This window comes from Pyxicephalus adspersus, chromosome 4, assembly GCF_032062135.1.
Source record: "Pyxicephalus adspersus chromosome 4, UCB_Pads_2.0, whole genome shotgun sequence".
Classification (NCBI taxonomy): domain Eukaryota; kingdom Metazoa; phylum Chordata; class Amphibia; order Anura; family Pyxicephalidae; genus Pyxicephalus; species Pyxicephalus adspersus.
Genome location: NC_092861.1, coordinates 109,005,510 through 109,028,875, shown reverse-complemented (window position 1 = coordinate 109,028,875; position 23,366 = coordinate 109,005,510). Strand labels below are relative to the sequence as shown.

Sequence of the window (23,366 nt, the reverse complement as noted above, 5' to 3'; positions counted from 1 at the left end):
GGGGAGGGGGTCAGATAACTTTTTTGACAGTTTAGGGAGTTTAGAAGCTTTTACCAAAACTAAAACCCAGACAGATCAGTGTAACTTAGGTTTACATCATCCACTAAGCCGCAGTTAAAAAAGTTTAGGTCTGATTTACTCCTGCTTCTTTGGTCTATTGTATCATCTTGTGGTATGTAATTGTTCCAGTACTGCACATTTACATAGAGAGATGCAGCTTTGACTTCATGCCAGCACTATCAATACTTTTTTCTAATTTCTTTGGTGAAGAGCTGTTGTTACATTTCTTGTAATGCTGTTAAATAAATAAATACTTAAAATGAACTCATCCTCACGATAGACATTAGCCTATTTACACATTGTTAACAAATTTACTTATTCTTACAAAACAATAAATAGCATTCAAAACAAAAACTATTCATGACCTTTCCCAACTATATTTTAGTTATTCATTAAGTTGTTCATTTTCAAATATCCTCAAAGGTCACAACACTTAAGCTTAATTACAACTTGCATGCCGTGCGTAAAACCACAAATCATGGCAACGCACAGCCACCCCTGAGAATTTCCATTGTAATGGTGGCCCCATTTGTTGCATTGAATGGCCTAGTGTACGATTAAATTGTAAAGATGAAATAATATATACAGTAGAAGCAGATACAATAAAAACCGAAGCTGACGCAGATAATGGTATAAGGAGATGGTATACTTCAGTCTGTTTCTAACAGCTTAGAAACCTTTGCAATTTTTTTTACATTAAATGGCGGGCCGGCTAAATTTTAGATTTTAGTTCCTGCCGTGTGAAAATTAATTTCCCTGCAGTACAAAGGTCTGTAGCAGTTTGTATAAATATTTCAATACCTAATTGTGCATGTTCGGGGAACAAGTTGACTTTAAGTATAATTATATTATTTAAAAAATGTCAGAATTTGTTCACATGAACAGTTTCTCTTGCTGCCCTCTTACCTTGTGATTTTTTAAATCATTTTTAAAATGAGGAGACACAAATAGGTAACATTGTTGGCTTTGGAGAGCTGCACTGCCTGAGCACACCATAGCATTCAAGAATAATCAGAATTAAGGATAATTTTTACCAGTCATCATTTGATTTCCTTTTTTTAAGAGCGTGCTTACATGTAAACTGTGCAACTGTGTGCAGTCAGTGAAATTTCTTTTTCTTGTTTTGCAGACTGGAAAAGCACCAGTTAAGGATCTTTTTACGGACCTCAAAGATGGAAGGAAACTATTGGATTTGCTTGAGGGCCTAACTGGAACCTCTCTGGTTAGTAACTAATTGTTAAGTTGTTTTGCATTTATCAAATGACATATGATAAATAAAACTGTCACACTGCAAACATAACCATTTATGACATTTTTTTGTCAATGTACAGCATGTTTAATATTTTCACTTAGCTTAATGGATAACTTGAAGCTAAATGAAAAAAAGGTTTGCAAACAATACCCAATTACATGCAAGAAAAAGAAAACAAATGGGATTTTTGAATAATTAAAGTCAACTTAAAAACTCTGGGCATGATTTATTAAAGTTCTCCAAGGCTAGAGAGGATACACTTTCATCAGTGAATATTTTTGTTTTAAGTTACTTGCTATTGACTTGCAAATGTTTTGAATCCCTGTTCCATTCCAGGTTTTCTGGATCACCCAGCTTCACTGATGAAAGTGTATCCTCTCCAGCCTTGGAGAGCTTTAATAAATGAGGCCCACAAAGTGAATTGAGAATTTACTTTGCTGGGTGAATATACTTTATTTCTTTAGTAAATCAATGGCATTATATCAGTGTGTATCTGTAGTGTCTTCTAAATGCTTGCCAATTTTCCGTGACTGCTGACCTCACAGTGATTGTTAATGACTTCTGACTTAATAGCTGCTGTTCAGGTTGTCCTACTTCATAGTGACTACTTGTTTTATACAGGCTCTGGTGTGTATAGAGCGATTCAAACTGATAATGCCATCTGTAAACTCATACAAAATAACATTCCATTCTGCAAATAAATGTACTGAAAAGGACAGATCACTTAAGAACAAACTGTGTATATTGATTTGAACCTGATTGATTGCCATGTTTTGACTCTCATTACTGTTACTGCAGTGAAATCTAGACACAATATTTTCCTCGGCCTTATACAGTAACCTTGGTTGAAATTTTAGTGCTTTTTTTCCATGAGATTGGCCTTTGTGGAAAGATGTGATCAGGGTGAACTATGATATGAAAAATATTTGTGTAAGAATGCTCTGCATTCCTGAATTACTAATGTTACATGTTAACTAATAAAAAGAGGAATGAGGCTGTAAAAATGATTGTGAGCATCATTTGTGGTAATCATAGATTTTTTAGTTTGCTGAATTTATATTCAGTATAGGCCCATAATATTTTATATAGTATTTCACACCTGTAGTTCACAGGATTGGTTTCAGAAAATTTAAAGAATGGTTTACAGTGACTAGTATATTAAACAGTTGTTCTTTATTTTTGATACACTAAAGTATACTAGGTAACAGTCATAATGTGCCATATAAATACACAGACAAAGTCAGTAAAAAAGCCCTTAAAAGTTGTGACCCAAAAGTCCTGCTTACTGCACCATTCACACATCTACCCCAGGCTTCCATTCCACCATCTACCCTCTTCTTTAATTACCAAAGACGATTTTGGCTGTCTTGATTGGCAATGCTGGGATGACGTAATTCCTGGCATGCAGGAGTTCATTAATTCCTGGCATCTACAAGGAAAGCCAAGATTGCTGAGCTTCCCTGGCAACCACCGCTGAGCGCATGCTGAACTCGGACAAATTTGACAGCTGAGCGGCAAACAGGAAAGTAAGAGCAGGTATTGCAGAAGGGACATTGCCTGTCTTTTTCTGCAAAAACCACCTGCCCGACTTGCAAAAGTTTAAAGTGGGACTTTAGTTCCACTTTAAGTGTTTTCCTGCATGTAAATTATTAGATGCACAATTAGAGAACATTTAGTATCCAATATTATTCTATGTATGTCACCACATAGCTGATATACACTGTATTACTGTATTCTGCTTATCACAGCACATTTCATGGTACGTAAACTGAAAAATGCTATCGTTGTTCTTCACGTTATTACAGTAAAGGAAGAATACCTAACATGTCTAATTATATTTCTTTGATTGTTTGGCCAGTGTATTATTTGGTCATCATGGTGACAATATTCACACCTTTTTAAAAATAAATCAGACACAATGTCTAGGAGAGTCTATGGGGAGAGCAAAATGTATATTATAAATGGTATGTAAAGTTCACATAGCAATATTACTTACATAGAAACTTCATTGTAAGTGCATCATATGCTGCAGTACATTTCACTTCAGCAAACCAGAAAAACACAAGCATAATTGTACCCTGGGAAGATCAAGACTGACATCTTTACAGGCAGCTGTCAAAATGAAAATACTTTCTTTCTGTAACCATCTTCCTGTTTGACATTTTAATTAAATACAGTGCTATAGCTTTCCTACCCCAGTTATTTGCTAGTAGACAAAATGCCCTGATGGCACTGAAACACACCAATATACAACACAGTTTTTATGTAATATAAAAGAGGATCTGCCAAGCAGTAGTTAACAATAAATTGTGAATGCTGTACATTGCCTGTTTGTAGTGGCAATATTAGTACTTGTGCACACCCAGGGCAGTATTTAGACATCTCACTGCCTTAAATCTAAACTCGCCAGTCTTGTCCTGCTCATTCATTGTTTATTTACAGGCTGGGGAAAACAAGGTGATCTAGCTGTTTGGCTTCACCTGCAGCAAATGCAGTATTAGTAGTAGCAAAACATTTTATTAGAATTTGCTTTTTGGAAGAAATATGCATCTGATTTATATTCACAACTACATTTTATCTTTACATAAGCACAAACAAGGTAAAGGACAAATGGATTCATTTTTTAATTAGAGTGAGTCTTCTTACTCCTCCTAATATCCCTAACATATCCTAGTTCAGTTGTTGAATAGAACCTTAAATATAGCAAATTACTATACCATGTGTATCGTTAATGTTTGGTATTTCTCTAATTTTTTTTTTAATTTAATTTTATTAAATTTTGCTTATATATACAACTAAATTACAAAACCATACTATACAAAAACACATTATACACATACATTATACATATAAAATACAAATTATTTGGAAAAAATAAAACACAATACACTTATATTACAAAGTCTTCTAGGAGAAAAAATATAACTTTTTGTGAAGAAAGGACCTTGAATGGCTTTATATATCTGCATGTGAAAATCAACCTACTAACAATATGTGAAAAAAAAAATAAGGAGGTATTTCTTTGTTTGACCTGTTGCCATTATAGGAAATACATTTCAGGTCAAAAGGCTATCACCACAATGAATGAAACCAGAGGCCAGCAGAACACTCAGTTTGTGTGTGTATTTTCATTTATACCTCTGTAAATACTATTATTTGCTGTTACTTCCTAATGGTAGATTACGTTTATTGTTTTTTTCCAACAACAATTATTGCACGTGTGTAGCTTAATCCTTGGCAGCCAACTGGGACAGGTTTGCAAATTTTTGCAACAGAATTACCAATGTAGATGAGACTGATGTGTACTCAAAACATATTTGTACAGTAATGCAGCATTATAATCTGTACTTACTTTACCTGTATATCATTCTTTTGCTTTTTGACAGAAATAATAATCCTCCTGTGTGTAGTGGTAAATAAATCAGGTTTTTTATTGTAATAAAATACAAAAACTCAGTTTACTGCAGTGATAACTTAGGGACGATAGAGAAACTAGGTATTCAGGGTTATCTTGTATGGGGAATAATGATCACATGGTTTTTAATATTTTTATTCTTAGCCCTATATTGAAATGTTAGCTTTTTTGAAACTACAGTTTTTCTTTGTCTTATATCTATTCTCAACTCAACCACAAAGTCTTACACTTACGTGTCAACGAACAGCCAATCATAAATCAGGTCCTATGGGAGAATGAATAGGATCTTACCAGACAAGTAAGGGATCATCAGTGTCTTTGGGTCGCTGTAAAGGACAGATCTGGTAGGAGTGTGGAAAAGTGTGTGAAATTGTGATTTTGCTGGAAAAAAAGAAAGTGTAAAATTTGCTAAAGAACTATTGAAATATATGCACGAGTATGCTTTAAGCTAGGTACACACTTCCAGTAATTATGGTTAGAAAACAAACGATTACCACTTACGACTAGAAAACGATTACGATCAACGATTATGCACGATTATACTTGAACAATCGTATTGTGCACAATTATGTACATGCTGTAACGATACAATCGTTCAAATATATTCCACCAATAGTGTACACACGCTAGATACAATCGTTTGAACGATGCAGGGAGGGACATGTAAAGGAGAAAGTGTATTGCAGAAACATGCACGATCACTGAACGACCGTACACACGATGGATAGTGAACGATCGTGGGCCAATCAGATCCGCTGTTCCGCTTGTTAATTTCCAATGAAAATCCTCGTTCGTTGGTGACGTTGGTCACTTTTTTTGGAAAGATTTTTGGCCAATCGGTCATTCGTCAGTCGTTTCCAACGATAATTATTGGACGTGTGTACGCAGCTTTAGTTCAGCTGTAGAGGCTAATACATTGCCCCCCCCCCCCTCCTAACTTCACTGATATCAACATCTTCAGTTCTGTTGCTGTATTTACCCAATCACACTTCACTGTAACTATTCACAGCAAATTGAAATAGTAAACAACACTGGTTTTATTGCTGTTTAAACTCATAGACTGCATTAAGATTAAAGTGGTTTAAATAGAAATGTTTACTCTTTTACCCCTCACTGGACAGAGGTGATGATGGTGACCCATGTACTAAGATTGGAAACAAGGAAGTGATAGCTGGAATTCTAAACCAGAAAGATGAATTGTTTAATTCAGAACTATGTGTGCCACCTTTCTGGGTGTGCAGTACGAAAAATGTGTTTAAAACGCAGGATTGTCTGTACTTAATTACCAGTCCTTTGGCAGATAAGTTACTAAACATTTAAGTGTTCCAGTTGTGTTTTTACCTATTTGTCCGTGTTAAGCTTTACAGCTGAACTCCAGCCTTCTTTCCATCTTAAGCAGTCATACTGCATATTGTGAACTTCTCACAATATTCTATTGAAGCTGCATTGATTCATTATATTTTAGTTCTAATATTCAAGGAGGCTTGATTATTAAGTGACTTATACTATGGCTTATAGTAATACTGTATATTCTATACATGTTAAAAGTGAATATTCTACATCTGCTTCCATAAACCTGGCTGCCAATAAAAGTGTACACCATTGTTCTAGTGTTTCTGTAGCCCCTGTTATGGCTCAGCTTCGTGTATTGTATGGATTTATTGCTGCTTTAATCTCTGTATTTCCTTATCATTTATCTACACACCAGATTACTTAACAGACATTTCCTGCCCCTTCCTGCACCATTGCTTGGAGAGAGCTTTCTGCAAAATGAGGGTTTGGATGACTGCATCAACATATTTGGCCCGGCTTTATGCATTGTATTCTCTCAGTTATTTCTAAGTGCTTGAATGTAGATAAAATGTCCCTAAAGGTTTTCCATTTTAGAAGTTAGAAAGGGTTGAGGATGTAGCATTCATGGGAATGCATATATCAGGTAGGCCATTTCCACAGCTGGATAGAACATTTTGGTACCACCCTTGTGATTTATGTTTCAGCTGTTAAATAACAAGTGGAAATTTCTGCTTCTGACTTTTTACTTAAGTCTAGTAGGCGTACATGTATGAATTTAGTGGCTGCTTTAGCATGCTGGGTGTTGTCTTTCTGCTGACAAGACATCATTACTGGAGAATGAAATGACTTATTGTAAACTTGTATGATTGTCTTACATCATAACACTGGATTTTAAAGGTAGCTTTACATTATTAGCGAGAATCTGGCGTGTGTACAGCCCGCGTGGTTCATCGTCCGTGGATCCGTCCTTCCAGGGAAGAGGGAGAGCGCGCAGCAGGGTGCAGCTCCGTCGCTCTCCCCCTCTCCATAGAGCACAATGGTGCTGTATGTACGGCACTCGTTCATGCATCGTGCGGTTCTTATCGTTTCCAACGACAAGAATTGCAGGTGTGTATGCGGCTTAAGGCTAAACACGTGCAATAATTGTTGTTTGGAAAGGATCTTTCACAATCCTTTCCAATGGCAAACAACTGCACGATGCATGAACGATCGTTGTACATACAGCACCATTCTGCTCTATGAAGAGGGGAGGGGGGAGAACGACAGAGCAGCACCCTGCTATGAACTCTCACCTTCACTTTCATTGTGATCGTTCCTCGTCTGTTGTCGGTGGATCCACCAGGACAGCCGTTCAGATGACAGATGATGAGCACGCAAGATCCCTGTCCGATATCACCCTGAGCTGATTATCAGATGAGAACTATTGCACATGTGTACGTAGCCTAAGAACGGTTACTAGTATGGGATGCTGAAGATTCTGGTGGGAGTTACACCATACTCTGCAACATAGTGACTTTTAGCTACAAAATGGGCTCCACTGGTAATGATTATTACTGTACTTCATGCACAACAATTACTTGCATTCTCGTATATATATTAATATCTTTTTGGGTGGCCTGAGCATCAGATATATTTTTTTTCATATTACCTTCATTCAAGAAATGTGTAAGTGTAAAACTTTCAAGTGTTATTATCTTTTAACGAAACGGTACTCTCCTTGACAATGCCAATATATGCTTTGTTACCTAGATATATGGTATTGTCTGTGTTCAGCCATTTTTCACAGGGTCATTATCTATTCGCTTAACTAATAACTAATATACTGCCTAGAGATGACAAAATCAATTAAATCCTGGTTCCTGTGTATTTCCTGTCTGTGAATGAATGTTTTATGCAGATCAGCCACTGTTTTAACTTGCTACAAAGTAACAATCTATGTCATGTCTGATCACAGGGGATGAAAGTCTAAAGCTACGTACACACTTCCAATTATTATCGTTGGTAAACGAACGATGAACGATCCTGCACGATATCTGCGAACAATCGTATAGCACCGATCCTGCACATACAGATAACGACACGATCGTTCGCAGATATTGTACACACGATAGATGTGATCGTTTGAAAGATACAGGAAGTGACATGCACCACAGGAAGTGAGCGAACGTTCGTTCACCGCGCATGCTCAGACCATGGACGATCAATGAACGACCGTACACACGATAGATGGTCAATGATCGTCGTCCAATCCGATCCGCCGGTCCGGTCGTTCATTTCCAACGACTATCCTCGTTCGTCGGCGTCGTTGGTTACTTTTTTTTACTAACGATTTTTGCCCAATCGATCGTTCGTCGTTCGTTCGTCGTTCATTTCCAACGATAAAAATTGGAAGTGTGTACGCAGCTTAAGGTCCCTTTCAGATTTGTGGTCCAAGTCTAAAAGGGACCATGGTTAGCCTGTCCTGGGAGCACTGCTGCTATACCTCCCGGAGTGGCACTCCGCCCCGCAAGTTGACATGTTTGCATGCATTGCTCTTGCATTTGTGGTGAATGTGTGCACTGCCAAACACAGGTACTTCATTACAAATTTTTGCAAATTTTGCAATAGTGGTTTGCAACCAGTCCCATACAAATGAATAAGAGCTTTTGGGAGCACGCCTGAGAATGTGTTACAAAGCTGTCCTTTACCACAAATCTGAAGGGGCCATAAAATGTTTCCTTGTTCTTGCAGCAGACAGATGACATCATCTTAGATTAGGCAATATCACGTGACTGGTGCTTTTTTTTTTTCACTTTTTGCCACCTTCTGCTTGCCTTTGTGCAACTGCTCAACACGATGGCACTTTTGACACCTTATGTTTATTATTCCACTTACTTGAGTGTATAAGTTAAATGGTACTGTTCATTTCAATATTCTGTCACATGTTTTTATATGTCTGCTGTTGTTTTAAGGGGGCAGCAACTAAACAGTAAATGAGGTGTGGAGGGAAGTGGGCAAGTGTAATTTACAATCATCTAAAATCCTTAAGCCCTCTAACAAAGGTTAAAAATAGCATGCAGGTTACTTTAGCATCTAACTTAAATTTTTTTCTTTTTTTTTAGCCTAAAGAACGTGGATCCACAAGGGTGCATGCTTTAAATAACGTTAACAGAGTGCTCCAAATTTTACATCAAAATAATGTAAGTTTTTTTAATATTCTTATTTCTGCTACGTATGTCATGGTAACATTTTTTGTATCTTCTAATCCTTAAAGCCAAGTTAAAGCCAAGTGTCATTTTTACACCTACTTTGAGAATTCTGCCTCTAGATCCTGTCTTCAGCACACTGAATATTCTTTCCTCTATATCTCCTCCCCATAACACACACCTCACTTCCCAGTATCCATGATATCAGTCAGATGGCCCCTCCAATGCGCAAAACTATCCTTTCTTTATCATGTCCTGTATGTAAAAAGGGAAGAGTACTGGAAGCCTTTTGCACCTATGCAGCATTGTAGCAGAACACCTATATTTTACTTATTTACACACAGTGTTACACTCCCATGGCTTGTGCAGCAACTCTCTGGTAGACACATCTTAACCATGTTTCTCTTCTCATTGGTACTGATTATACCTAACTGGCTTGATTGTTGGTTAAACCTTGGCTACACTAAGACTTTGGGCCTGATTTATGAAAGCTCTCCAAGGCTGGAGAGAATACACTTTCAGAAGTGAAGCTGGGTGATCCAAAAAAGATGGAATTGATTTTTAAAAATAATTTGCTATTTGCTAGCAAATGTTTTATATCCTGGAGCAGATCCATTCCAGGTTTGCTGGATCACCCAGCTTCATTTCTGAAAGTGTATTCTCTCCAGCCTTGAAGAACTTTCATAAATCAGGGCCTTTGCCTCTGTCTGAACTGGATGAGGACACCTGTGGGTTTAATACAACCTGTTTTTTCAGCTCCTGCTGGGGTTAGGCAGGGAACATTACCCAACATGTGAAGGTACTGGTGGAACTCAAACACCAGACCACACAAACAAACTGCTTCACAGCAGTGGTCTCAATACTGTCCTTGAACTTGCTCCCCATAACATCCATCAGATAATTGTTTTTAAAAAACTGTACTGACACATCTCTAAAATAGTTCATTTTGAATATTCACATTTTAACCAGATCTTTATTTGCTTTTTTTCTATTTATACTCATTTTGCCCTTGCATGCTGAGCCTATTCCCAGACACTAAGTAAAATATCAAATCATTTAGCAACATTTAGACTTGTGGGATCAGTATGTTTTCTAAAATAAACATAAAAACATCAGTCATTTAAACTTTTTTGTGCATCACAAAGTTCTGAAATGCCCAATACAAAATACAGAGCCCAATAGTTACTACAATACTAAGAAATAGAAAATGTGTTGTTTCAGGAAGAGTATCACTGGTTAAGCACAACCTATAGTCCATATATTATACTGTATAATCTGTTACTGTAATACCCTTCTAGTTCTATGTACACTATTGAAACCAGGCTTGATTATCTATAGTTTACTTGTTCCATCTGTCTGCCCTTCTTATCAGCCATAATTCTGTCTTGTGTACCTGACCCAGTGCCAATATTGCTAAAGATGTATCATTTACAGGTGGAACTGGTTAACATAGGAGGTACAGATATTGTTGATGGAAACCCCAAGCTGACTCTTGGTTTGATATGGAGCATCATCCTTCACTGGCAGGTAAAACATTACATGCTTTTACACAACTATATGCATGGGTATTGTATTGTTTTGTGTTACAATTAATTAAAACTGGAAATACTGGAAGTATCTGTGTGTTATAAATGCCAAGAGTTTAAATATGTGTTTATTATGCATTGTTTATTTGTCTTTGTAGCCTTTATTATTAATATTATGTGCTACTTTTACTAAAAAAGTCCAGTTTAACGCAGAATGACATGCATCTCCTAAAGCTTTACTGTAACCAAGCTGCTTATGGCCATTATCATTGGTTTATTTGGGGGTAGTAGACCTGCCTTGGCTTGGGCTAAAGAACCAGCACCTCTTTGGGAAGCAGCTTGTTTATATCAAAGCAGTGAGAGAACACTGGGACACTCTGGGCGCATGCAGGCCATACTGCTTGAAAGGATGGTGTATATTCAGTAAAAGTAATTCACCATTAATATAAATCAAACCATTCATAACAGTGAAATCATACTTTAAACAAACGTTACCAAATGTACTCCATTACTAGTCATCTAATGTTTGTAAAATTGTAGCCAGTTTACTCAATCTATTACCAGTTCACATGTTCTGCCTCCAAGCTTTTTTTAATAGGGTAAATACACTTCTTTTTTAGTCTTTCCCTCATCCTTTTTGTGGGCTATTCTCTAAATTGTAGCAACTGTCACTTCAATATTACGTTGGCTCATAATCAACTTAAATTAGTATCCTTTTCAGGAGAAATCATGCTTTTTGTGTGTTGACATTGCTTTGATTGATCTGTGATTAGTCTATATTTTGCTGTGATTTAACCTCCTCAGCGGTAACCCCGAGTGTGACTCAGGGTAGAGTCACACACGGGGTAGGTAAACCTATAGTAAACCTATGGAAAATAATAGTAAATAAAGCGCTTACCTGATCCGCCGGCGTCCTCTGCACCAGATGAGTCACCGGGGAGTTCCTGATGACGTCATTGTGTGCGAATGCTCAGTTCGGGGCGGGAAATTCAAATCTATTTGTATTGCATTCAATACAAAATAACTCTATTGAATGCAATACAGTGGATTTATATGTGTAAAAGCAGTACTTTGTATTTCATGAAAATTTATTTTACAGTATAATATAATAGTATATTTAAAAAAAAAATACCAATTTAAAAAATTTATTTTTTTTTTCGCCAAATTTATTTAATTTATTATTTTCACATGATTTTGTGTTTCAAACTTTATTATATTCATAATATATAATATATTATACTGTAAAATAAATTTCCATGAAAAACAATGTACCACTTTTAGACATATAAAACCAGACTTAAATGAACTGGCCAGGAGGTTAAGCTGATTCTGTGTTGTGTTTTCACTTTGACTTGTAAGGAGTAAGTACACAAGCCCTGTATGTATTGTATGGGGTTAAAAGATTTCTTACCAAACATTATACAAAAAGTGACCATTAAAGAGTTTGAAAAAAATGAACTCTGCCAGTGATCCTTTTTAGAGGAGTAAATATTCTAAATAATGGGTAAATGACTGTAAACACGTCTGGTTGTGTCTTCTTTCTGCCAAACACTATCACTGGTGCTTTTTCGTGAAAGTTTGATCTGCAAAAAAAGAGAAACAGAGATACAGCAGTTTCGTTTAATATAAAGAAGGAATTATTATACTGAATGCTATAATTACACATAATAACCACAATAAAGCATAACATATTCAGTTGCTTACACACAGTAAGTGCATGTGTTTTTATATTGCCCATATATACTGGTTATTTCTAGGTCCGTAATATTGTGACCAGTTATATTTAGGAGACAGGCACATCAAAACTGATGCCATCACTGCCGAACACTGTGAGGACAAGAGCGTCCATTTTAGTTTTGCATAATTTTGCAGAATGTCTGAAAGGTATACAGTGAAGCTGATTATTATATTTTTGATGCTCCAATGCATTGCTGGCAGTGGAAAATGTGAGACTATTTACAAAAAAAATGTGACTTAGTTCTATTTTAGTAGCAGCTATTCTCACAGAGAATCATCTTGTTTTCCTAATTTGTAATAACCAATGAAGAAATACTTAATGTGCAAACTGAAAAAATCAAATAGGAAAAACTTTTACAAACAAAGCTACAATTACATTTCTTTCATGCTATTCTGCTTCTTTTTTCTTGGTGAACTTCAACCTCCTCAAAAATCTTGTGAGATTCTTCCCCCGAGCTTATTCTTATTACATACCTAGTTCCTTATTCATTGATATTATACAATTATTTTCTAGCTGAAAATGCTGAATTTGATGAATTACATGAGATACACAAGTATCTGGTAAATTTGGTCCTTTTGATCCGCATACCTGTTACAGGTGACCAAGTTACTAATTAACAAACCCAGATAATTAGATTGACAAGCAGATGTTTTTAGAAAGGATTTGTCAGTGTGTCAGGGTTTGACCTGTATTTCCATGAAAAGAGGGGCTGCTGTATATATATATATACATTCAATATATGGTAATGTACATTTATTACCTCACATACCTTTCCTGAAAAGTCAGGTTTGGTCCCATAAATACATTATTTACATTGATGTTGGTGTAGGGGTATGGTTCTTGTCTACAATGTTTAATTACACATTTTTTAGCTGTCAATTGTCTGTGTTGGATAAATTGTTCTTGCACCCAGAAGTTTCCAAGGTTAGACTATAAGAATATTATTTTGTAATAAATTGAAAATGTAAAGGAAACCTGAACATAGTTTCCATCTTAACAAGATCTTTTGGTCAGGAAACCTGATATAGGAGAAAAAATGTTAGCTATCATTGCTAATCACCTAATGATGTTGTAAAATGAATCTGCATATCATCCTGTTCTTCTGGATGAAATATTTTCAAAGGGCTCATTCACACATGGAAACACATGTAATAATTTAACACCCTTTCTATACGCGTTGGTGCTGAGTTGCCATAAAATGTTAAAAGCATCCCAAATGCACTGTGGGAACAAACCAGCATGGATAATGCATTATTTGCACGCCCCTGTGGACTACAGGTAGTCCCTGATGTAAGGACATTCGACATACAGACAACACCTAGATACGAATGGGGCTTCCCTGCCTGCTCGTGTGCAGGATCTACGAATGGGGCTTCCCTGCCTGCTCGTGTGCAGGATCAAGGCTCCATAAAGTTTGGAATAGCAATGGAAACTTTTTTTTTTTCCCTCTCATGACAAGTTTTCCTTAAGGTAAAATTAAACTGTTGTTAAGTGTTTCAAAACTTTGAATTTTTTCTGTTTGACAGCTTTTTGTTTTAGCTACATTATGCAGTAAGCCTAAAATGACTGTAAGCAGATCTATTTCCTTACCTCCTTTATAACCAGTTTAACTGTTCTTCTCCCAGGTCAAAGATGTCATGAAGGCAATTATGTCAGAACTTCAGCAAACAAACAGTGAGAAGATTCTTTTAAGTTGGGTTAGGAATTCAACAAGACCTTATGATGAAGTCAATGTGCTAAACTTCACCACCAGCTGGACAGATGGTCTGGCCTTCAATGCTTTGCTGCACAGGCACAAGTAGGTGCTCCTGGCATGTGTCTATGTTACTTTTTACACTTTAATGTTTGTGTCATTACCTTCATATACTTCTTACTTTTTTGACCTCTTTGTCCTCACTTCACATGTTACCTTATTATTATTATTATTACTATTATTATTAATAAACAGGATTTATATAGCGCCAACATATTACGCAGCGCTGTACATTAAATACCTTCAAATAAGGTATTAGTAGTTATAACTTTATTGGGAGCAATATACTGGTTAATAAAAAAAGATGATGAACATTGCTAGAATTGATCTTTTACAATGGAATCTAAATCGTTTCTAATTTCCTTTCTAATAAAAATTTTATAATGGCAAATAACATTATTATTAAACTCAATAGTTAGCAAATACAGTATCAGGCATGTGATCAACATATCTTTGGCCACTAATTTTACAGAATAGCAGTAACTTTTCTCTGCTTGCTAAAAGAATTGTATGCATTTAACATTTACTGATTTTTAATTATTTTTATAGAAATGTTTTATGTAAAGTATTGTGTTGTTAATTTTGCATTTCAACTTTTTTGCTGTTCTAACTGTTACTGTTTTTTATATATAGACTTCTAGTGCCCTCCTTAGTGTCTATCTGTATGTAAGTGAATGTCATTAGCATTAAGCTTAACTTGTTAAAGTAAGCCATTAGCCCCATACACACATGCAATTATAGTTGTTGGAAAGGATTTTTCACAATCCTTTCCAGCGACTAAGCACTGCATGATGCATGAAGAAGGGCTGTACATACAGCACCGTTCTGCTCTATGCAGAGGGTAGAACAAGAAGCAGCACCCCGCTGCGCGCTCTCCCCCTTCCCTTGCATTAGGATTGTTCGTCTATCGTCCGTGGATCCGCCAAGACGGTAGTTTTGCCCTGAGTCGATTATCGGGCGAGAACCATTGGACGTGTGTACGTAGCTTTAGGCCTTGTACACGTGGGTCAGTTTTTATTTTGAATCCTCTTTTTCAAACCAATAAAATAATCAGGGCTGAAATTAATTCAACACTGTCCAAGGGCAGAATGAACAATAAATGTCAAATGTAAAGTACACAAGTAATAAATAAACATTTGTTAAATTTCATTTGGGAACTTCAATCTGTCTGGTGGGTTACCCCATTCCCACCGAACAACCAGAAGGGAAGAATTTCATACCCATGTGGGTATTTGTTGTATTCAATTGAGCAATTACTTAAGTTGAGGAGAAATCCTACTTTGTCACTATATGGAGAAAGCAGGAGAAATCTTCCAGCTGGGACACTGGTCTTAAACTCTATACAGATCTGTCACACAGGTTTTATTTTTTTGTGGCTGGAAATAATATTTAGTGATAGAGTGCTGTACACCCAGTGCTATTTTGTTTAGTTAGAAGGGGAGTGATCAGTGATTGTCAACCTTCTGTGCTCTCTTCTATAGAAAAATACAGTTGTCATCCTGGTTCTGTTGTTCATCAATCATCCAAGGCAGACTGATGAACAACATCTGGGAACAGCTGTTTTTTTGCCTAAGAGGAGCATGACCATTTATCTTGAATGACAATCATCTAGCATGTGTACATAGCTTAAAAGTCCCCATTGGGGGTGTACATAATAAAACAATTTACAGAGATTTTAGGTTTTCACTGCTATTTAAAAAAAAGAGAGGTAAAATCACGGGATTGTATGGTTGATAACAAACTAGTTTGCCAACTGACACCTAGAACTTCTTAAGGCTTCTTGGCCACTTTACTTTTTTGCTTGGGCTGAATATCAAAAAATGTGTTGAAATGCACCATGGAAATAGATGTATTGGGAGAATAATTTAAATAGAAATAACCATGATTTTTCCTCTCTGGTGACATCTTCTTGATTGAAATCTTACATTTACTGGCAAAACCTTTGCCTCATAAGAACTGCCTTTATTTGGAGCTGTTCACGCCCATGCATGTGCATTGTTAACATACACATATGAATGAACCCGTAAATTTTTTTCAACCCATTGAAAAGCAGGAGAAACACATTTGTTCAACACATTGACCAAATAGCACATAGATGTAAATCATACAATCGGAAATATATGTATATTAGAAACTCAAGATAATTGAAAAATTTTATATAATATATTATTACTAATAATATGCAATTTTATTATTATATATATAATTGAAAAAATATATATTAAAACATGTCGCTGCCAGAACACACCTAGATTGTAATTGTAATTTTTAAGATTGTAATTTTCTGTTGCCTGACAACAGCCCTCTCAAGTTGTCTTTTGCTAAACCTTTAAATGCCTACCTATTGCCACAACATAGGCACTACTTATTCCATTAGTAATTATTGATAAGAACTATTACTGGCTAGTTACTAACATAAAAAATAATATTTGGAACTATGAGTAAATGCTAAATTAATGATACATTCTGCATCCAAAAGAAAAGCAAACCCATAGTGGGGAAGAACATTTCTAAAGTGGTGATAACTATAAAATAATTATTGTATGTCACCTCTGCTTCTGGGTGGAATGGCTGGGGACCCCAAAACCCATAATAACCTATGTATAACTTTATAATAAAAATTACTGACCTAGATTCTTGGCCTCTGGCATAAGGTGCAGGAACACGTATGTGTGGGAGTGAGAGGTGTCCAGTGAACATAAAGCTTGGCTGGTAATTGTTTTACATAAAGGTCTTGGTTATGGAAATCCTGGGAAACCACAGAGGAGGCAATTTGCAAGCACCGGACCTACCTGCTTTTTACAAGTGCCATTTTGAAAATATGGATTTTCTTTGTTCACACAGATTTGTTAAGGCAATCTTTCTCAGCCTTTCTTCAGGGAACCCCTTCTATAATTATTATTTACATTGCTCACAGTACATTATTAATTTGTAGGCTAGTGAGAAGAATGTCTCTTATACTGCTGGTCAGTGGTGTGACCCTTACTGATAGCCAAAAAAATAATAATAATTGGTGTTAGTTATATTGACCAAGGAGACACAGACTCATGGAAGGCCTAGCAACCTTTGGAGGTACTGTAGAGTTCCTTGGACCATAAACACTGGTTTATGGATTGATTAGCATATTTGGACATGCAATATATATTGACATCATGCAGTACAGTAATTGTTCCTTACTGCTCCTCCTATTTAAAATTTGTAGCTATGCTTAGGACCATTATGGTTCCTTAAACCTAATTTATTTGGGTTGGTGGCTTATGGGAATTTCTACAAATGTGTGAAACATCATCCTTAAAATATGGTAAGGAGGTAAAGCATTTCAAAAATAACATGTGTGAACTTTAAAATTATACCTCAAACTGCAAAAATATACTGTGCAGGTATATTTAGAAGAATACACAAAGTTTTCCTATAATGACTCTCCATTTACAAAATTAGAAATTGTAAATTACAAAATGTATGTGAAATTCCTATGTTTGCTGGGAATCAGCTGTTGCTAAATGTCAATGTCATTATGAAAAAGATTACAGCAAATTACTTTGATTGCTTTCCATTTATTAAAAATACATTTGTTTAAAATATTATCTTTTAAATATATTTTTTCTAATTTTGTTTTTTATTGTTTATATTTTTAAATTGTTGTTTTATATTTATTTCAGACCTGATTTGTTTAGCTGGGAAAAAGTTACCAGCCTCTCCCCACTTGGAAGGTTGGACCATGCTTTCAACATAGCAAAAAGGCACTTGGGAATAGAAAAGCTGCTTGACCCTGAAGGTAATGTTGCAGGATTGTTCAGGAATGTTATTGCATCTCAGCGGCACTGCCCTTCCTTATCTCGATGTTCCTCTCGATGAGCAATGTTTTTACATACACAATGGCTCTAGGTTTTTCAGCAATATTCATCGTCTTGTGGTTTTTCTACTGTTCGGCAAAAACATGTTACTTTGGAGAAGTGTACTTTCGTGAAGGACCTTTGCTGAATTCCTGTCTCAGGATAGAACTTTAGTAGATCTGTTGTAATTTTGAGCTGGATAAGCTTTATCAAGAGTATGACGGGCACCGAAAAGAATGTGAGAGTGAAAACTAAATGAACAAGTGCTAAAGAAAGATCATAAGCTTTTCATTACTATACTTGGTTTCAGTAACTTTTCTTCATCTTGTACAAAGTAAAGGTGAAAACCTAAAGTAGAGCTGTAGATAGTGTTTATAAGGTTAATTGTAGAGTTAAAACCATGTCCACGTTTTATTATATATATATATATATATATATATATATATATATATATATATATATATACTCACTGTGTCTCAGACATTTCATAAGTGGTAAAAGAGATCAACAAGGATACAGAGTATATCTTCTGCTCTTTTAATCTGGAAAAAGAGTTTCCAGTTTGGTTTGAAGATTAAATGTGGTATAAGCAGCACAAATTTTAATTAACATATTTGTACATCATGACAAAATGCAAAATGAGCAATGCTCAGCATTAGTGGTCAGTAGATAATACAGTATTACATCACTGACTAGCAAGGTAAAATGCCTTAGCCTGGGTGGTCAATGGGAGGAAACAAATCCCTAGCATTGGTGGTCAGTGCAAAGCAGGATGCAGTAGCATTAGTTGCCAGTGGAAGGAAAACAACTAAAGGTTTAGAGTTCAGTTAGAAAAAAGAAATGCCTAAGTAATAGTTATCAGAGGAATAACATTCCCACAACTTTTTATTTGCAGGGGAGAATGCATAGGATAATCTTAATATCAGTGGAAAAAAAATTCTATTATGCTTTGTCAGTTCCAGCAAGAATATGCTTAATTGATCTATTCTCCTACCACCTATCTCTTGGTGGCTTATAATTATTACTATGACAGAACTTGCCTTGTATCACAACAGAGGCTGTGTGTTCTAAATCTTTATTGAGAAATATGTTTTAAAAATATTATTGTTACATTGTGTTTAATGGCATTAAATCTGAGGCCATTTAAAACTTTGCAATTTAAAAAAGTTTGTTTTTTAAATAAATTGTCTTCTCTTAATTAACCCTAATCAGTTCTTATTAATTATTTTCTCCCTCTGAACATGCTTAGTACACAAATTAAAATGGAAAATTATTGCAAGTCTCTACAGCAGGGGTCGGCAAACTCTGGCTTTAAGGCCAGATACGGCCTAGCTCGTTTGGTCCCGCTAACGACCATCCAGGCCTAATGCCGGCCGGCAACCCGTGGCTCCAGGGCCAGGGGGCATTAGTTTATCAACAAAATAGTAGGCCAATAGCAGAAATATAAAAAAAAGTTTTTAATTCATATAGAGCAGTGGTCCCCAACCTTTCTGACAGCAGGGCGCGGTAACATAGAATAAATTTTGCCATGACCCGCTATATGTACAGTTTACACTACTCTGCTATTCTCAGTAGCTCCCCCTGCTGTCAGCACACTAGCTGAGAATAGCAGAGTAGTGTTAGAGAGCTGGGGTGCTGTCAGGTGGCAGAGCTGCTGGGAATGGCAGAGAAGTGTAAGCCTTACATACATTACTCTGCTATTCTCAGCAGCTCCTGTGTAAGCAGTGTGAGGAGAGCTGCCCACTCTCCTGCTGGTTGTGCTCCTGCTGTCACACTATCACTAGCTTTAGAGCAGTGTAATGTGGGCTGCCGGCGCTCCCGCTTCTGCCTCCTGTCATTTGCTGCTCCTAACTCACCAGCCACGGACCAGCACCGGGGGCCCGGGGGTTGAGGACTTTTGATATAGAGTATACAGGGATGAGTGCTTAACTGGGTAAAGTATACTATAAAGTGTACTTCTAAGCTAATCACACATGAAATAAATAATATCATCTTGTAGTGAAAATATATTCTCATCATATGGTGGTATAAATATATAATATATATTAAAGATGGTAATCCCTATATAATATCTATATACTATTTTCAGTGTTCATTTTTAGCCCTTACCTTTGTGTATATCTCAGAAGTCAGCTAGATATGTGAAAATAATATAAACGTTTGTGTAAATATAATATTCTCGGTCTCTAAACGTTTCTTACTTATGTTTCCTATACAGATGTGGCAGTTCCACTACCTGACAAGAAGTCAATACTTATGTACCTAACATCCCTTTTTGAGGTTCTTCCCCATGAAGTAACTTTGGATGATATCCATGAGGTAGAAACTCTTCCTCGAAGATATAAGGGAGCATGTGAGGACATATCTTTCACGAAACACCAGGTATTTTATAGCATCAACACAGAATGTTGTATTAAAATGCATTTAAAACCAAAACCTTTCTTTTAAATTTTCAGTAGAGTTTGGAAACTCTGACAAATTAGGGCTACTTCTCGTCACTTCCTGTCCCTGAGACATACCAGGTAGTGAGAAGAAATCACTCTAAAGTGATCTACACTGTTTATAGCAGGTATTAGAAAGTTGGACTAAGAAATAGTCTGGTGCCACAGTTATTTTCCAAGGTGTTGAATGTCGATGAATGTTGAAGGTGTTGAATGTTCAACCTGCCAAACCCAGTACTTGTTCAACCTGCCAAACCCAGGACACCATTGACTTCAGTGGACTAACCATCAACAGCCCGTCAGCTTGTTGGTGAAACTTCCATTGAAGTCAATGATGACTGGCTGTGCATGCACCATTGGGAGATTTTTGAATAAAGGCTGTGTGTGGTGCCTGGCAGCTTGCACAACCAAGATCTCTTGGGAACTCTGTTTCAGGAAAGTATAATATATTACAAACTTTTTCTGAACATGTTGGATGGATTGCTTAGCGCACTTATCTTTTGAAGTAAAGACTTTTATACTTCAGTTTTGCAACTAACAGCCAGGGACTCAAACTAGGTTTTCTACATCTTATGCCATCGTATGGTTTACTTATGAGATAGATGTTCTTAACAGCTATGGCTTGCAAGATAAAACTACATTTTAAAAAATTGTTACGATTAATGGCTAGTTGATTAAAAAGTCGACTTTTGTTCTATAAAAAATGTCTACATTTTGTAACATTGCATTTCTTTACTTAAACTTCAGACAACCTCTTCTGTTCTAATCCTCATTGTCAACTCATTTCACTCCTCGTGCTCTGTTAATCCTCAGCAGACTGATCCCCCACTGTCTTCATAATTAAAGAATACCAGCATTTCTTAGAAATGACAGTACGTCTGCTCATTTCTCAGCTATGCAACATCGTAATATGTAAGGAGCAGGCTCTTGTACTGCTGGCACGCTTTCCCAGACTGCTTTGTGGTGACAACTGACAAAGCTGAGCAGAATGGGAGACACGCCATGACACTTGGCCAGCTCGGTTCTGCTTCGTGAGTGCTTTTATACTCATGAGGATACGGGAAGCATTTCAGTTTTCAAACATAATGCTGTTTGGCCTATAAACATATCCTTAAAAATGATGTATTTAATCATAATTATCACACGTAGTTTGCTTTCCTAAATAAAACAATGTTAATGATGAACTCCTAATAAACATCATTCAGAGAAAAAAACACATGTATGAGAAATGCTTTACCTGTAAAAATGTTTGTGATTGTGCCTAGCCACTTCATTACATACATTCATACATTCCTGCCATACTGCAGAGCCAGGAGGGTCAGTTCAGTGATGTGACTGTCCTGGCCTGCTGATTAGGCAAGAGGCAGAGGACGCCTCAGTATACTAATCAGAGAGAGTAGTTGGAGTTTCAATGAAGACTCAAGAAAAAAATAGTGGCTTTTTCCTTTTAGACTTTCTCTATGCAATTAAAATGCAGTAGGGTGTGTACACAATTGGAAATCGGGGAGGGAGGGGGGATTCATGACTTTTCCAACACATTTAGTTATTTGTCTAATTTTGGCTACATCATTTCAGCTCTGTAAGCAAGCTGTTGATGGATCTGGTTAAGGATTTCAAACATTTGCAAACCAATAGCAACTGACTTTTAAGAATTCCCTTCCAGTTTTGCTTGATCACTCAGATTCACTGATGAAATTGTATCCTCCCCAGCCATGGAGAGCTTAAATAAATCAGGCCCACTGTGTCAGTTTCCTGGACCCTTCTTCCTTTCCGCTTTGTAGGTTTGTAAAGCACCAACATGTTATACAGCTCTGTACATATATGGGTTGCAAATAACAGACAAATACAAACTACGACACAGGAGGAGGTGAAGACCCTACCCAAAAGAGTTTACAATCTAAGAGATAATTTTCTGGGAGATATTTTGCTGGCATTTTTTTAGGGATGTAGTTGCTTTAAGTTTAGCCTGGTAAAAACACATTGTTTTTTTTGTGAGAGATTAGCTTCAACTAACTTGCTGCAAAGAGGTATTTCAGACATTTGTCCCAATTTAAGGGCACTTTGACCACTTTTATTCGCAAAAAAACAAAACAAAAACTCCCGAGTCAGAGAGATTCTTCAGAGCCATTCTCAATCTCTCCCCTAGAAAGGGATGGAGTGCCTGGCCCAACCATTCCATCTAGGACACTTCAGTCCTGGATCCCAAAAAAATGCCGTAATTTACAGCAATACAAATACTGACAGCCTTATCCAGGACCTCTTGAACACAATTAAAAGATTAAATATTATTGGGCAGTCTCGCAGTAACTTCTCTCTGTTGTGTGGAGTACTTCAGAAAGCATTATGTTGCTTGCAGTCTATTAAACACGTAGACAATTATTTTAATTTCTGAAAATGCACCTTACAATTGGAGTGAGTGATGTCTAACGTAGCCATCTCTTTAAAGTCTACGGTTGCCTGCTCCCCCACCCTTGTTTACAAGCTTGTAAATAGCATCATTAAAAATTAATTTACTGAAATGTTAGACAGCGGTGATACAACCAATCAGGTGTGTGTCCATGTTCCAGCATGTATTCTATGAGATAAGCTCATTCCCAGGAAACAGAAATGAATATGTGCTGTTATTTGTAATTTTTTCTGGAAAAACCTGTCTTAGTTCTATTAGCAATAAACTTGTAAGAAAAAATACATTTTTTCTCTCTTAGTAGTGCACTACTTAGTAAAGTAGTAGAATGACTTCAAACAAAGACTCTAGCACCTAGATTTCAATTTACTTGTCATTTTTGAATTAAGCTACGTACACACGTCAGATTTTTATCGCCCGATAATCGGCATCGGCCAATTATCGGGCGAAAATCTGCCGTGTGTAC

The 23,366-nt window shown here is 36.5% G+C and overlaps 1 protein-coding gene across 1 annotated transcript in view; it reads left to right on the top strand.

Moving 5' to 3' along the window:
• The window catches only part of UTRN (utrophin), a 393,317-nt gene that overhangs the window by 58,927 nt on the left and 311,024 nt on the right, over positions 1–23,366 (top strand). Inside the window, exons 4-9 of the mRNA XM_072410243.1 lie at positions 1,190–1,282; positions 9,122–9,199; positions 10,640–10,732; positions 14,095–14,267; positions 17,882–17,997; positions 20,274–20,437. Coding sequence (XP_072266344.1) covers positions 1,190–1,282; positions 9,122–9,199; positions 10,640–10,732; positions 14,095–14,267; positions 17,882–17,997; positions 20,274–20,437 — 717 coding nt within the window. The remainder of the gene's footprint in view (positions 1–1,189; positions 1,283–9,121; positions 9,200–10,639; positions 10,733–14,094; positions 14,268–17,881; positions 17,998–20,273; positions 20,438–23,366) is intronic.